The sequence below is a fragment of the Anomaloglossus baeobatrachus genome, chromosome 7 (genome assembly GCF_048569485.1).
Source record: "Anomaloglossus baeobatrachus isolate aAnoBae1 chromosome 7, aAnoBae1.hap1, whole genome shotgun sequence".
Classification (NCBI taxonomy): Eukaryota; Metazoa; Chordata; class Amphibia; order Anura; family Aromobatidae; genus Anomaloglossus; species Anomaloglossus baeobatrachus.
In genome coordinates, this window is record NC_134359.1 from 39,871,084 (window position 1) to 39,886,047 (window position 14,964).

At 48.0% G+C, this 14,964-nt stretch overlaps 1 protein-coding gene across 1 annotated transcript in view; it reads left to right on the forward strand.

The window, feature by feature from the left end:
* The window catches only part of GPD2 (glycerol-3-phosphate dehydrogenase 2), a 215,591-nt gene that overhangs the window by 53,319 nt on the left and 147,308 nt on the right, over window positions 1-14,964 (forward strand). The window contains 3 exon segments of the mRNA XM_075317236.1: window positions 5,231-5,402; window positions 14,053-14,108; window positions 14,110-14,178. Coding sequence (XP_075173351.1) covers window positions 5,231-5,402; window positions 14,053-14,108; window positions 14,110-14,178 — 297 coding nt within the window.

Sequence of the window (14,964 nt, forward strand, 5' to 3'; positions counted from 1 at the left end):
ATGTGTATATATATGTGTGTGTGTGTGTATATATATATATATATATATATATATATATATATATATATATATATATATATATATATATATATATATATATATATATATATATATATATATATATATATATATATATGTATATGTATAAATTATCTATATATCTATCTATATATATATATATATATATGTATATGTATAAATTATCTATATATCTATCTATATATAATAAAATTTATGTACACACACTCTAAAAGCATGTATTTGGGGGCTAAACATAAATTTTGCAATTAGGTTTCATTAACAATTTTACACCATTTAGCTTTACAAAATCGTGCTAACACATTCTTTTTTAAATGTAAAGACCTGGTTGGAATGGCAGTACATTACTGATTAAATTTGATACTTTTAGTGAAGAAATTCACTTTGTTGTGTCAATCAGTCACTATTTGAAGGTTTCTGCTGATTAGATTTTGGTGCACAGGGGCCAGACGGTACGCTGGGTTTTCTCCCTGTCTTTGATTCTCCGGCTCCTCCGCCTGCCTCTGGTCTGTGATTCCCTGACCCTTCTGCTGTTTCCAGCCTGTGAATAATAAGTCACTGATGCAATTTTATAGGCTGGAGGTAGTGGAGGAGCCTGGGAATCACAGACAAGGAGGAGAAGACCCAGGGTACCCTCTGTGCACCTTTACCCTTCGCTGCTTTCAGCCTGTGAATAACAAGTCACTGTTGAAATTTCAAACAGAGAAGGTCAGTCATTCACAGACCGAAGGTAGCGGAGGAGTCGGGGAATCACAGACTGGAGGTAGGGGGAGGAGCTAGGTAATCCCAGACCGAATTCAGGTGAAGGAGTCGGGAAATCCCAGACCAAAAGAAGGTGGAGAAGCCAAGAAATCACAGACCGAATTCAGGTGAAGGAGTCGGAATCATAGACAGGGAGAATAAGGGCGGCGTCACACGCTACGATATATCGGGCGATATGTCGTCGGGGTCACGGATTCCGTGATGCACATCTGGCATAGTTGGAGATATCGTAGCATGTGACAGCAAGGAACGACTGTGAACGAGCAAAAATACTCACCTTATCGTTGCTCGTTGACACGTCGTTTATTTTCATAAAGTCGTTCCTTCTTCTGCACGCCGTTTGTTCGTGGTTCCTGAGGCAGCACATATCGCTCCTTGTGATACCCCGGGAACGACGAACACAGCATACCTGCGTCCCGCCGGCAATGCAGAAGGAAGGAGGTGGGCGGGATGTTATGTCCTGCTCATCTCCGCCCCTCCGCTTCTATTGGGCGGCCGCTGTGTGACATCGCTATGACGCCGAACGTCCCTCCCCCTTCAGGAAGAGGATGTTCACCGCCCACAGCGAGGTCGTTGGGGAGGAAAGTACGTGTGATGGGGGTTTAACAACTGTGCACGACATGGGCAATGAATTGCCCATGACGCACAAACGAAGGGGGGTGGGTACGATCGCTCATGCGATCACACGATAAATTGGTGCGTGTAACGCCGGCCTTAGACCCAGTGCAGCCCCTCTGCACTGAAATCAAATTAGCAGAAAACTTCAAAAGGTGATTAAGAAAGAACCACAAAGCGGATTTCTTCACCAAATATATCAATTTAATCAGTATTACAGTGACATTAAGGTTTTTACTTGACATTACATAATTGTGCTGACAGGTTCTCTTTAAAGGTTTTAATTTTGTCTTGCACATTACTGGCTGCAGAATAAGTTAAGGCTGCTTTCACACATCCCGCTTGAGCTCTGCGGCTCAATCCGGCTGTGCAAGCTATGCAACGGATGCGGTGCCTTTGCATAAGTTTTTCCTTTGCGGCCAGTCCGGTTTTTGCCGCTTGCGGCATGCTACTGAGCATGCGCAGTGGCAAAAACCGCATGCGGCGGCCGGATGCGGTTATTGCCGCATCGCGCCGCATCCGGCTGCCATAGGCATGCATTGAAAAATGCGCCGCATCGGCCAAATGCGGCGCGATGCGTTTTTTTTTGCTGCACGAAAAAACGTGCCAGGCAATGTTCCATCCGGCCGCCGCATCGGCTAAATCTGCCGCATGCGGCAAAAACCGGATGGAACGCAAGGCCATGCGGCACAATGCGGCACTAATTAAAGTCTATGCAGGAAAATCGCAACCGGCAGCAAAAAAAAACGGTTGCGATTTTCCTGCAAAGTGCCGGAGTGTGCCGCATTGCAGAAACCGGAGGTGTGAAAGCAGCCTAACTGAGAATGCATCAGTGAATGTATTGTGATGGGTTTGTAAGTCTCTTATCCATTTTGCATAGCTCCTTTGTGGTGATTTATGAGCACAGACCACATCAAAGGAGAACTGACTATTCTTACAATCCTAAAGCAACTGAGAGGAGCTTAGAAAAAGACAGATAAATGGGATACAAACTGTCAAAACAAGCTCCCTCCTGGATTCTGTACCCAGCAATACACCGTGTAACAGTCTATAAAGGCAGACAGTGCAAAAATGACAACAAAACCCAATATCAAAAATGTATTTATAGCCCAAAATACATGCATTTCAGTAAAAAAAAAACCTTACTCGAAGCAAGGATCACCGAGCTACGACTTGCCCACTTTGGACACCTAATGCGAAAAGAACAATCACTGGTGAAGGACATCATGGTCGGAAGACTAGAAGGAACAAGACGAAGAGGAAGACCAGCAACCCAATGGCTTAATACAATCAAGATAATGGCAGTGAAGACCCTGGTGGACCTATCTAGGTTGCACAAGATCGATCTTCCTACAGAGCGTTCATCCATCAAGGCGCAATGGCTTGAGATCAAGCTGAAGGTGCAAAAATTTAAGCAGTTCTTCTTTGTTTGATGACTTGTGACTATCCATCTTCCTCTTGATTACATTCCGAGGTTTTCAATGGGGTTCAGGTCTGTAGATTGGGCTGGCTATGACAGGGTTTTGATGTGGTGGTTCTTCATCCACACATTGATTGACCTAGCTGTGTGGCATGGCGCATTGTCCTGCTGGAAAAACTAGTCCTCATACTTGGGAAACATTGCCTGAGCAAAAGGAAGCAACTGTTTTTCCAGGATAACCTTGTATGCGGATTGATTCATATGTCCTTCGCAAAGTTTAATCTGCCTAATTCCAGCCTTGCTGAAACATCCTCAGATCATCACCGATCCTCCACCAAATTTCACAGTGGGTACACGACACTGTGGCTTGAACGCCTCTCCAGGTCTCCGTGTAACCATTAGACGACCAGGTGTTGGGAAAAGTTGAAAAGGACAATGCACCTTGCCACACAACTAGGTCAGTCAATTTGTGTATGAAGGACCACCACATCAAAACCCTGTCATGGCCAGCCCAATCTCCAGACCTGAACCCCATTGAAAATGTCTGGAATGTAATCAAGAGGAAGATGGATAGTCACAAGCCATCAAACAAATAAGAACTGCTTACATTTTTGCACCAGGAGTGGCATAAGGTCACCAAAAGCAGTGTGATAGACTGGTGGAAAGCAGCCAAGACACATGAAAGCTATGATTAAAAATCATGGTTATTCCACAAAATATTGATTTCTGAACTCTTCCTGAGGTAAAGCATTTATTTAGTGTTGTTGTTTCTAATTGATTATGAACTTGTTTTCGTTACATTATTTGAGATCTGAATGGAATGCATTGTTTTGGTATCTTGACTATTTCTCATTTTCAGAAAATAAATACAAAATGTGTATATATGTATATAGGTGTGTGTATGTGTATGTATATGTATATGTGTGTGTGTATATATATGTATATATATATATATATACATATATATATATATATATATATATATATATATATATATATATATATATATATATATATATATATATATATATATATATATATATATATATATATATATATATATATATATATATATATATATATTTTATTTATTTATTATAATATAATTTTTTTTTTTTTTTTTTTTTTACTTCGGTTATGCTTTTGCCAGCAGTCTTCCGCCTCTGTCCTTCAGCTATGCCTGTATCTTTCTCCTTTTATTTCCTCTACCCTTTTCTCTGACTTGTATGAATGAGACAGTTGGGGGTCAGTTTAGGCTCAAACTGAGATTGGATGACTGTGTCTCTTCATTTGTCAAGAAGAGGGCAAAGGATACTGGGCGCGGGTGACAGGAGGTCATCTGAGTCCCTGTACTTGCCTTCGGGTCAGGAGTCGTGGCTGGCGGAGTCAGTGTCATTGTGCTTTAAAGAAAAGCTATATCCTGATCCAACGTGAACATGTGTGGTGTGTATAGTTAACCCTCTGGGGTCCGATTCTACTGTAGCAAACAGTCAAAAAGTGGGAAGGGGTTAAACAAAAATTAAAACCAAAAATTCATAAAGATATTCATATTTAAAGATATAAAAATAGAGACTTTCTTTCCTAAAACAGCATCAGATCTGCCCAAAGGTTGTGCCCAGTATGGCGGCTCCGATCTATTAATTTGTGATAAGGGAAATAACCTATGGAAAGGTGTGGGGCTGTTTTTTCAACTAAATCATCAATTTTAATTATTTTTTTTAAAGAAGTTATCCAGTTTCCTCTACGTATTTTGATATTCTCAAATTGGTTATTAATGGTCTATAGCAGGGAGGGAAAATATTATTAGTTCAACCTGGGCAGCCGCACCAGGGCCCAAGAGGTACGGGGGGCACTTCTATGTCCAAAGCAGGTGGAATTGTGCATGTGATGAACTTTTGAACTGCAAATGGCCCATATATTACATATATTGACCTTGCACGGGGGCCCTCTCCTCACTGTGTCCACCACTGCTCTATAGAGTGGGGTCCCCTGTTCAAAATCCCCTTGACCAGAATGAGGAACGCTAATAAAGAGCGTCTCACGCTTTGGAGGACCTCACCGGTCTTGCTTTACGCAGGCAGTTAATTGAGTAGACCAGGCACTGTGTGTAATACCACATTTCCCCTGCAGTGGTGCTGTAGGAATATTAAACATTTACTGCTAGGGTTCTACACAAGGAGCAACTGATGATTGTTTGGGATCTGGTCTAACGTGTAGGAATCTTCAAAGAAGAGATTCCCTTTTAGCTAAATATAGGGGAGAAAAAAAACGGTCATCTACATACATGTGTCTTTTAGTTTGTACAAACAGACTGGGCTTTGCTTGGCTTTCGGGAATGTAGAATACATATGCATCTTCCTTAATTTTAATGGACCCTTCTTGTGCATCTTGCAGACAAACTTCACCCACGTGCAAGCCGCCGAGCTGGTCAGAGCGACCAGTCAGAATGAGCTACCATCCAGGGAGGCTCAACTTCTCACCCTGGAAAGTACCAAGGAGTTTGACGTCCTGGTCATCGGTGGAGGAGCCACTGGCTGTGGATGTGCTTTGGATGCTGTCTCTAGAGGTATGAAACATTCAAGAGAATTCTTTGAAAGCTGTTGTACCTAACACTATGGATGGATATATATATATATATATATATATATATATATTACACATATGTGACGCCCTGGGCAAGCCAGGGGTCACAGGTCATAACACCACCACACCCTACACCCCAGTTAGGTACACCAAAGCTACACAAAAATCCTTGTTGCCTTCCTCCAGGGGCTGATGTCCACACCAGGGGGTGGGCCAGGCGGTTGGCTCCGCCCACCGAGGAGTTCACAGCCCTGGAGGCGGGAAAACCAGGCAGATAGAGTTTGAGGAGTCAAGTGGAAGGAAGTGGTAGAGGAGCAAGTGAGAGTAGTGGCAGTAAAGGTGACAGTTGAGCGAGCCTGAAGTTGGTCCGGGTGTGTGCCCCGGACTGAGACAGCAAGGTCAGCAGACGGCGGTGACTGTCTGCAGGAGAGGCTGCTTGGAGGTTGCCGAAAGGACCGTGGACGGGTGTTGGCCCGGTGGTACCGGAGCGGTATACGAAGAGAAGCCAGCACCATTGGCAGGGGCCTTTCGGATCCCGGCAAGGCTAGGAGTCGCCGTGAATTTGCTAAATCCGTCAGTGAAGGGGACCTCTGGGTCTCCCAACAACCAAGTCCCGATTGAAGGCAACAGTCCGACCGTTAGAGAGAGACACCGCCACCGCCAGGGCACCAGTTTCTCAGGGCCAGCGCCTGCTGGCAAAGTAGGGCTCCTCCGGCCCATAACCAAGTCGGGGAGCGGGTTACCGGTGGGAACCCATCGCTACCAACATAGACTTAGGTGCAGGAAAAGGGACAGTCACCGTCAACTACTGGGGAAAAGCAACTGCAGCCGTCCGTGGGAACAGTCTTTCCAGCCGTGTGTTTTACCGAGAACTGTGTCCCTGTCTCAGGCTGAGTGAGTACCACAGTGCCGTGAGGCACAGCGCTGCCCCCGCGTCCCTGCACCCTGCCAAGCCCTGCACCGGCCCTGCCATCCAGCATTCCCCACCTCATCACTGGGCCACGGGACAACTACCCCCTACCCACGGAGGGGAGAATTAACAACTTTGCTGCTCCCTGTCACCGCTCCCGGGATCCCCATACAGAGCAGCGGTGGTGTCCACACAATCACCACAACCGTGGGTGGCGTCACGGACAATAAACCATCCCAAAAACCAAACCCCTTTCACTCACGGGCGAGGAGCGCCGCTCGAGTACCCGGGATCCGGCCCATCGCTCGAGCCACCGAGCAGCAGCAGGCCGCAGCAGCCGCGGCAGCCGGACCCGAGCAGTGGGAGAGCGCAGCGTCCCCTCCTCCGCCCGCAACACATACACAGTGGAACCTTAAATTACGAGCAGAATTGGTTCCAGGAGTGAGCTCTTAAACCAAGTTACTCATATCAAAGCGAATTTTCCCATAAGAAATAATTGAAACACAATTTGTTCCACAACCCAAAAATATTTACTGTATTTATACAAACCTATTACAGTAATACAAAATAATGGACTGTATTCATATAAAATTATCACAGTACACTTATACAAAATGCTGTACAGTAAAAAACATATGAAACAAATTAAACTGTATGTTAGCTTACCATAAAATTGTTGGAGTGCGGGAGGTATAGTATACGCAATGTGCTGCACTGGTTAACAGAAAGGAAGTACAATACTGTATCCATAAATGCAAATTGACAGACATGATATATAGTATATACTGTACTGTACAATGGTATACTGTATACAGTATACATGTACAGAAAGTTACCTCCAGAGCGGGTCAGAGCGCGGTGAAAGGACAGAACCGGAAGTGTGCACGATGAGTATTTGCTCTTATTGCAAAGCATGTGCTCTTAAACCAAGTTACAAATTTGTAAAAAGCTTTGCTTGTCTTGCAAAACGCTCTCAAACCAAGTTACTCTTAATCCAAGGTTCCACTGTGTATATAATATATATAGTAAATTGTTGAATATTTAAGAAACAAATGTAAAAATCTATAACGTTTGTGTGTGTGTATGTATGTATGTGTGTGTGTATATATATATATATATATATATATATATATATATATATATATATATATATATATATATATATATATATATATATATATATATATATATATATATCTATATATATAATTGCCTTATTCTGTCTGTCTGTCTGTCTGTCTGTCTGTCTGTCTGTCTGTCTGTCTGTCTGTCTGTCATGCTTCAAAATTGTGTCCTTACGGTGACACAAAGCTGATTGGCCGCTGGGCTCGCCATGGCCCCGCCCCCCCCCCACGGATTGGCCTCTCGCCCCGGCTCTCTGCAGGCCCCGCCCCCCTCACGCAATGCACGCTCGCTCTGGCCCAACTGACACGGAGCTCCGATTCTCAGGTGAGTACACACACACATCACACTCACTCTCACACACACCTCACACACACCTCACACACACCTCACACATCACAACATCCTGGGATATCGCTTGCTTCTACACCGGCTCCGTCAGGATCCCAGCAGCGCCAGACATAACCTTGCGATGCTGGGATCTTGACGGAGGCCGTGAAAGCTGGTAACCATTATACACATCGGGTAACTAAGGTCCCTTAGTTACCCGATGTGTATCATAGTTACCAGTGTACACCGGCTCCCACTCACTCTCACACACACCTCACACACACATCACATCGCATCCACACATCAAGGTCCTGCAGCGGCGGAAAATACAGACACATAACAGCACACACACACACATACACACATCAGATCACACTCACCCTCACACACACCTCACACACACCTCACACACACATCACATCGCATCCACATACTCACAACATCCTGGGATATCGCTTGCTTCTCGGCGGCGATACTGTGCTGTGAGCTTCCAGGACCTGACGGAGGATCACATGGCCAGAAGCATGTGATATCTCCGGATGTTGTGAGTATCAGCGCGTATGTGCGATTTCGTCAGTGTCTGTGTGTGTGAGTGTATGCGATCGGGTGTGTGTGAGTGTATGCGATCGGGTGTGTGTGAGTGTATGCGATCGGGTGTGTGTGAGTGTATGCGATCGGGTGTGTGTGAGTGTATGCGATCGGGTGTGGGTGAGTGTATGCGATCGGTTGTGTGTGTGAGTGTATGCGATCGGGTGTGGGTGAGTGTCGGCAGAGGAGCACGGCGTGCTGGAGGAGGCTGGGAGCAGAGAGGCTGATCTTGGGGAAGGCTGGGAGGGGGAGGCTGATGCTGAAGGAGGCTGGGAGGAGAGAGGCTGAACCTGGGGAAGGCTGGGAAGGGGAGGCTGATGCTGAGGGAGGCTGGAAGGAGAGAGGCTGAGGCTGGGAGGAGAGAGGCTGATGCTGGGGAAGGCTGGAAGGAGAGAGGCTGAGGCTGGGAGGAGAGAGGCTGATGCTGGGGAAGGCTGATGCTGAGGGAGGCTGGGAGGGGAAAGCTGATGCTGGGGAAGGCTGGGAGGACGGAGGCTGGGAGGAGAGAGGCTGATCCTGGGGAAGGCTGGGAGAGGGAGGCTGATGCTGAGGGAGGCTGGAAGGAGAGAGGGTGATGCTGGGAGAGGCTGGAAGGAGAGAGGCTGATGCTGGGGAAGGCTGGGAGGACGGAGGCTGGGAGGAGAGAGGCTGATCCTGGGGAAGGCTGGGAGAGGGAGGCTGATGCTGGAGGAGGCTGGAAGGAGAGAGGCTGATGCTGGGGGAGGCTAGAAGGAGAGAGGCTGATGCTGGGGGAGGCTAGAAGGAGAGAGGCTGATGCTGCGGGCAGAGAGGCTGATGCTGGTGCAGCATGGGGAATGGAGCACGATGGGGGGTGCGCAGCATGGGGGATGGAGCACGATGGGGAGTGCGCAGCATGGGGGATGGAGCACGTTTGGGAGTGCGCAGCATGGCGGATGGACCACGTTTGGGAGTGTATGCGATCGGGTGTGGGTGAGTGTATGCGATCGGTTGTGTGTGTGAGTGTATGCGATCGGGTGTGGGTGAGTGTCGGCAGAGGAGCACGGCGTGCTGGAGGAGGCTGGGAGCAGAGAGGCTGATCTTGGGGAAGGCTGGGAGGGGGAGGCTGATGCTGAAGGAGGCTGGGAGGAGAGAGGCTGAACCTGGGGAAGGCTGGGAAGGGGAGGCTGATGCTGAGGGAGGCTGGAAGGAGAGAGGCTGAGGCTGGGAGGAGAGAGGCTGATGCTGGGGAAGGCTGGAAGGAGAGAGGCTGAGGCTGGGAGGAGAGAGGCTGATGCTGGGGAAGGCTGATGCTGAGGGAGGCTGGGAGGGGAAAGCTGATGCTGGGGAAGGCTGGGAGGACGGAGGCTGGGAGGAGAGAGGCTGATCCTGGGGAAGGCTGGGAGAGGGAGGCTGATGCTGAGGGAGGCTGGAAGGAGAGAGGGTGATGCTGGGAGAGGCTGGAAGGAGAGAGGCTGATGCTGGGGAAGGCTGGGAGGACGGAGGCTGGGAGGAGAGAGGCTGATCCTGGGGAAGGCTGGGAGAGGGAGGCTGATGCTGGAGGAGGCTGGAATGAGAGAGGCTGATGCTGGGGGAGGCTAGAAGGAGAGAGGCTGATGCTGGGGGAGGCTAGAAGGAGAGAGGCTGATGCTGCGGGCAGAGAGGCTGATGCTGGTGCAGCATGGGGAATGGAGCACGATGGGGGGTGCGCAGCATGGGGGATGGAGCACGATGGGGGGTGCGCAGCATGGGGGATGGAGCACGTTTGGGAGTGCGCAGCATGGCGGATAGAGCACGATGGGGAGTGTGCAGCATGGCGGATGGACCACGTTTGGGAGTGCGCAGCATGGCGGATGGACCACGTTTGGGAGTGCGCAGCATGGCGGATGGAGCACGTTTGGGAGTGCGCAGCATGGGGGATGCAGCACGATGGGGAGTGCGCTGCATGGGGGATGGAGCACGATGGAAGGTGCACACCTCCCCCCAACACACACACACACACGCGCACTGCACAACACACACACACTGGGAACCACAAACAACGCCCTACACAGACACCCACACACACAACACCCAACACACAAACACCGCAGCACACACAAATATACGCACATACCGCACAACACACACATTGCTCAAAACATACCTCCCCCCAAAACACACCACACACACACAAACCGCACAACACACACACACACACACAACGCTACAGACACACAGCGCTCCACAAACAACGCAACACACATACAACACCGCTCTCACCCCCCGCCACACCCAGAACATGTACAGCGCCCTACACAAACACTTGGTAACTACACACAACAACATCTATATATATATATATATATATATATATATATATATATATATAACAAAAATCATACATGAACTACACAATACGTAAATTCTAGAATACCCGATGCGTAGAATCGGGCCACCTTCTAGTATATATATATATATATTATAATATAATATATATGAGAGAGAGATAAGTGGACCTGAACTTCAACTTACGGGGTTCATACCGATTAGACTTTACAAAAAAATCCGTGTTCGGGTGCTTCACATATGCTAACCACTCCAGTGAGCAGCGCTGTGTTCGGGTACGCTCGGTGCTCTGCCCAGTGTGAGCTGCTTGCAGTGATTGAGTGGCTCACACTGGAGGTAAAATCGGCGTTATTGGATGTAGTGTGTACAAAGAAAAAAAAAAAGTTAAAATGGAAAATACCGCCTGCCTCTGGAAGTGATCTGTTTATGGCTGGATATATGTTGGCGGAGAACCCAACTGCCCATTAGTGACTTCCATTGAGGTTCAGGTGCAAAACAGAACTTTTATCTAAGGTTCGGCTGAACCTGAAATTCAATGTTTTCACTCATCTCTCCTTCTAAATAAGCCTGTCATTATCATCACAGACAGGATTTCAGCGGTTAACTCTTATACAAGATAAAACAGGATCCACCATTCACAGTTCTGGTCAGAGCTCACCTCCTCTCCCTCTCTGCACATTGATCTCCGCATACATCACAGAGCACAACACCACCACTCCCAGAAAAGTCAATGAACATCTCCAGACTGTCCACGTAGCTGTTGTAAAGAATATCTGTTGGTATAGACACGAAGGCAAGTAGCCTATGTGCTGTATTGACCACCAGAAAAAAAACAACAGATTTTTTCTTTCCGGAGTTTTTTTTTCTATTTTGACCTAATCACGTTTGCAATATGTCAGAGTTGCAATACTAAGGCTGTAGGGTAGTGGTCACAAGACTTTGGCTTTCTAGCTGTTGTAACATGACTTCTCCCTGCATTCTGGAAATTGCTGTGTTGTGTTTTTGTTTTTTTTTTTGTTTTTTTTTATTTTGAATAGCTGTACAGTTAACGAGTGTGACTTAGAGGACCAACCACCAGGATTTTCCTATATAAACTAAAGCCAGGGCTATACTGGCGCTATCATGCTGATTCTATACATACCTTTAGTTGTGAGATTGGATGTATAGTTTCTGAAATACAGGCAAGTAAAGTTTGTGAATGCACTGTTATTTGAGTGATAGCACCTTACAGGATATCGAATAGGTGGGTCGGGTTTTACTAGTTATTCCTCCCGCCTTGTCCTTCCTTCCTCCTCCCACCTGTCCCTTTCCTCCCCCCCACCTGTCCTTTCTTCCCCCCCCCACCTGTCCTTTCTTCCCCCCCACCTGTCCTTTCTTCCCCCCCACCTGTCCTTTCTTCCCCCCCACCTGTCCTTTCTTCCCCCCCACCTGTCCTTTCTTCCCCCCCACCTGTCCTTTCTTCCCCCCCACCTGTCCTTTCTTCCCCCCCCACCTGTCCTTTCTTCCCCCCCACCTGTCCTTTCTTCCCCCCACCTGTCCTTTCTTCCCCCCCACCTGTCCTTTCTTCCCCCCCACCTGTCCTTTCTTTCCCCCCACCTGTCCTTTCTTCCCCCCACCTGTCCTTTCTTCCCCCCACCTGTCCTTTCTTCCCCCCCACCTGTCCTTTCTTCCCCCCCCACCTGTCCTTTCTTCCCCCCCACCTGTCCTTTCTTCCCCCCCACCTGTCCTTTCTTCCCCCCCCACCTGTCCTTTCTCCCCCCCACCTGTCCTTTCTCCCCCCCACCTGTCCTTTCTTCCCCCCACCTGTCCTTTCTTCCCCCCCACCTGTCCTTTCTTCCCCCCCACCTGTCCTTTCTTCCCCCCCACCTGTCCTTTCTTCCCCCCCCCACCTGTCCTTTCTTCCCCCCCCACCTGTCCTTTCTTCCCCCCCCCACCTGTCCTTTCTCCCCCCCCCCACCTGTCCTTTCTTCCCCCCACCTGTCCTTTCTTCCCCCCCACCTGTCCTTTCTTCCCCCCCACCTGTCCTTTCTTCCCCCCCACCTGTCCTTTCTTCCCCCCCACCTGTCCTTTCTTCCCCCCCACCTGTCCTTTCTTCCCCCCCACCTGTCCTTTCTTCCCCCCCACCTGTCCTTTCTTTCCCCCCCACCTGTCCTTTCTTCCACCCCACCTGTCCTTTCTTCCACCCCCACCTGTCCTTTCTTCACCCCACCTGTCCTTTCTTCCACCCCACCTGTCCTTTCTTCCACCCCACCTGTCCTTTCTTCCACCCCACCTGTCCTTTCTTCCACCCCACCTGTCCTTTCTTCCACCCCACCTGTCCTTTCTTCCACCCCACCTGTCCTTTCTTCCACCCCACCTGTCCTTTCTTCCACCCCACCTGTCCTTTCTTCCACCCCACCTGTCCTTTCTTCCACCCCACCTGTCCTTTCTTCCACCCCACCTGTCCTTTCTTCCACCCCACCTGTCCTTTCTTCCACCCCACCTGTCCTTCTTCCACCCCACCTGTCCTTTCTTCCACCCCACCTGTCCTTTCCCCCCACCTGTCCTTTCTTCCCCCCCACCTGTCCTTTTCCCCCCCCACTGTCCTTTCTTCCCCCCCCACCTGTCCTTTCTTCCCCCCCCCACCTGTCCTTTCTTCCCCCCCCACCTGTCCTTTCTTCCCCCCCCACCTGTCCTTTCTTCCCCCCCACCTGTCCTTTCTTCCCCCCCACCTGTCCTTTCTTCCCCCCCACCTGTCCTTTCTCCCCCCCACCTGTCCTTTCTCCCCCCCACCTGTCCTTTCTCCCCCCCACGTGTCCTTTCTTCCCCCCCCACGTGTCCTTTCTTCCCCCCCCACGTGTCCTTTCTTCCCCCCCCACGTGTCCTTTCTTCCCCCCCCCCACGTGTCCTTTTCTTCCCCCCCCCACCTGTCCTTTTCTTCCCCCCCCCACCTGTCCTCTCTCCTCCCCCCCCCCCCCCCTGTCCTTTCTCCCCCCCCTGTAATAACAGACAGGAAGACAGGGATGGGAATAACGAGCAAAACCCGACCCACCTATTAGATAATTGATTGATAGCAGCTACAGAATAACAGTGAATTTCACAAACTTTACTTTTGTTGTATTTCAGAAACTATACATCCGATCTCACAACTAAAGTTATGTATAGAATCAGCATGATAGCGCCAGTATAGCACTGGCTTTAGTTTATATAGAAAATCCTGGTGGTTGTACTCTTTAAGGCCATGAAACTTTGCATCGTGACCCCACTGTTGGATTAGTACCGATTTTTAAATTACCAGTGTAGAATAAGAAGTGGCCCTAATTAAGCTCAGATAGTCGTTCTGTGTTTAGACTGTTTTAATTTCCAATCTCTCTCTAATTTTGTCCTTTTCTTAAAAAAATTAAAAAAAAAATTACAGGACTTAAAACCGCACTTGTGGAGCGAGATGACTTTTCTTCAGGGACGAGCAGCCGCAGGCACCAAACTCATCCATGGAGGTGTCCGGTATCTTCAGAAAGCCATCATGAAGCTGGACGTGGAGCAGGTAACGGTCGTGGTTGATGTTGTGCGATCACGTCCGGTGACATGTCTCATTAACACCATATTGATCCCAGAAGCTAATAATTTGCTATTCCCTGTAATAAATAGGTGACTGGGAGCTTTACGCTATTGACATTTATAGATGAGGTTTCATTTCACTTTGGCCAAACAAGCCATGTTAGAGACCCCGGGCGTGTTAAAATGCAAATATGCAAAGAAATGTTGTTCCTTGCACAGATTGATTTCCATACATATATTTGCTTTGGACTTAAAGTACCAAAAAAAAAACCAAAAACAAAAAAACAGCAGCAGACGTTACTGGTATAAATTATAATATTTCCTGCTGTATTAAAAGTTTGTTGTAAAGTATTGGAGATTTTTAAAACTTTTAATTTAATGAAAGTTTTGACTGATGGGAGCTCCCAGAATTATTGGATCCTCGTGGATTGGTGTAAATGATCCCTGTACTCTCAAATATATCCCTTAATCTCATTGGATAGGTAATGGATAAATAATCTGCAAATCACGTTAATTAAAATCTATTAATTTACCCCCCCCAAAAAAATGATTACTAAGTGCCGCCACTAGGTGTGTTCCTTCTGAGCTGTTCATCTGCCTTTAGCAGAAAAAGTTGTGTGGACAAATGAAAGGAAGTGGAGATATTTGCTCTTTTGTCTTTTAAATTTGCATAAAAACATAACCTAGAGGCCACATTCAGTTTATAGTAGACAAGCCTTTGGTCAGAAGGCGGGAGTAATGCATGCTGGGAAGTTCCAACACCTGTAGTGCT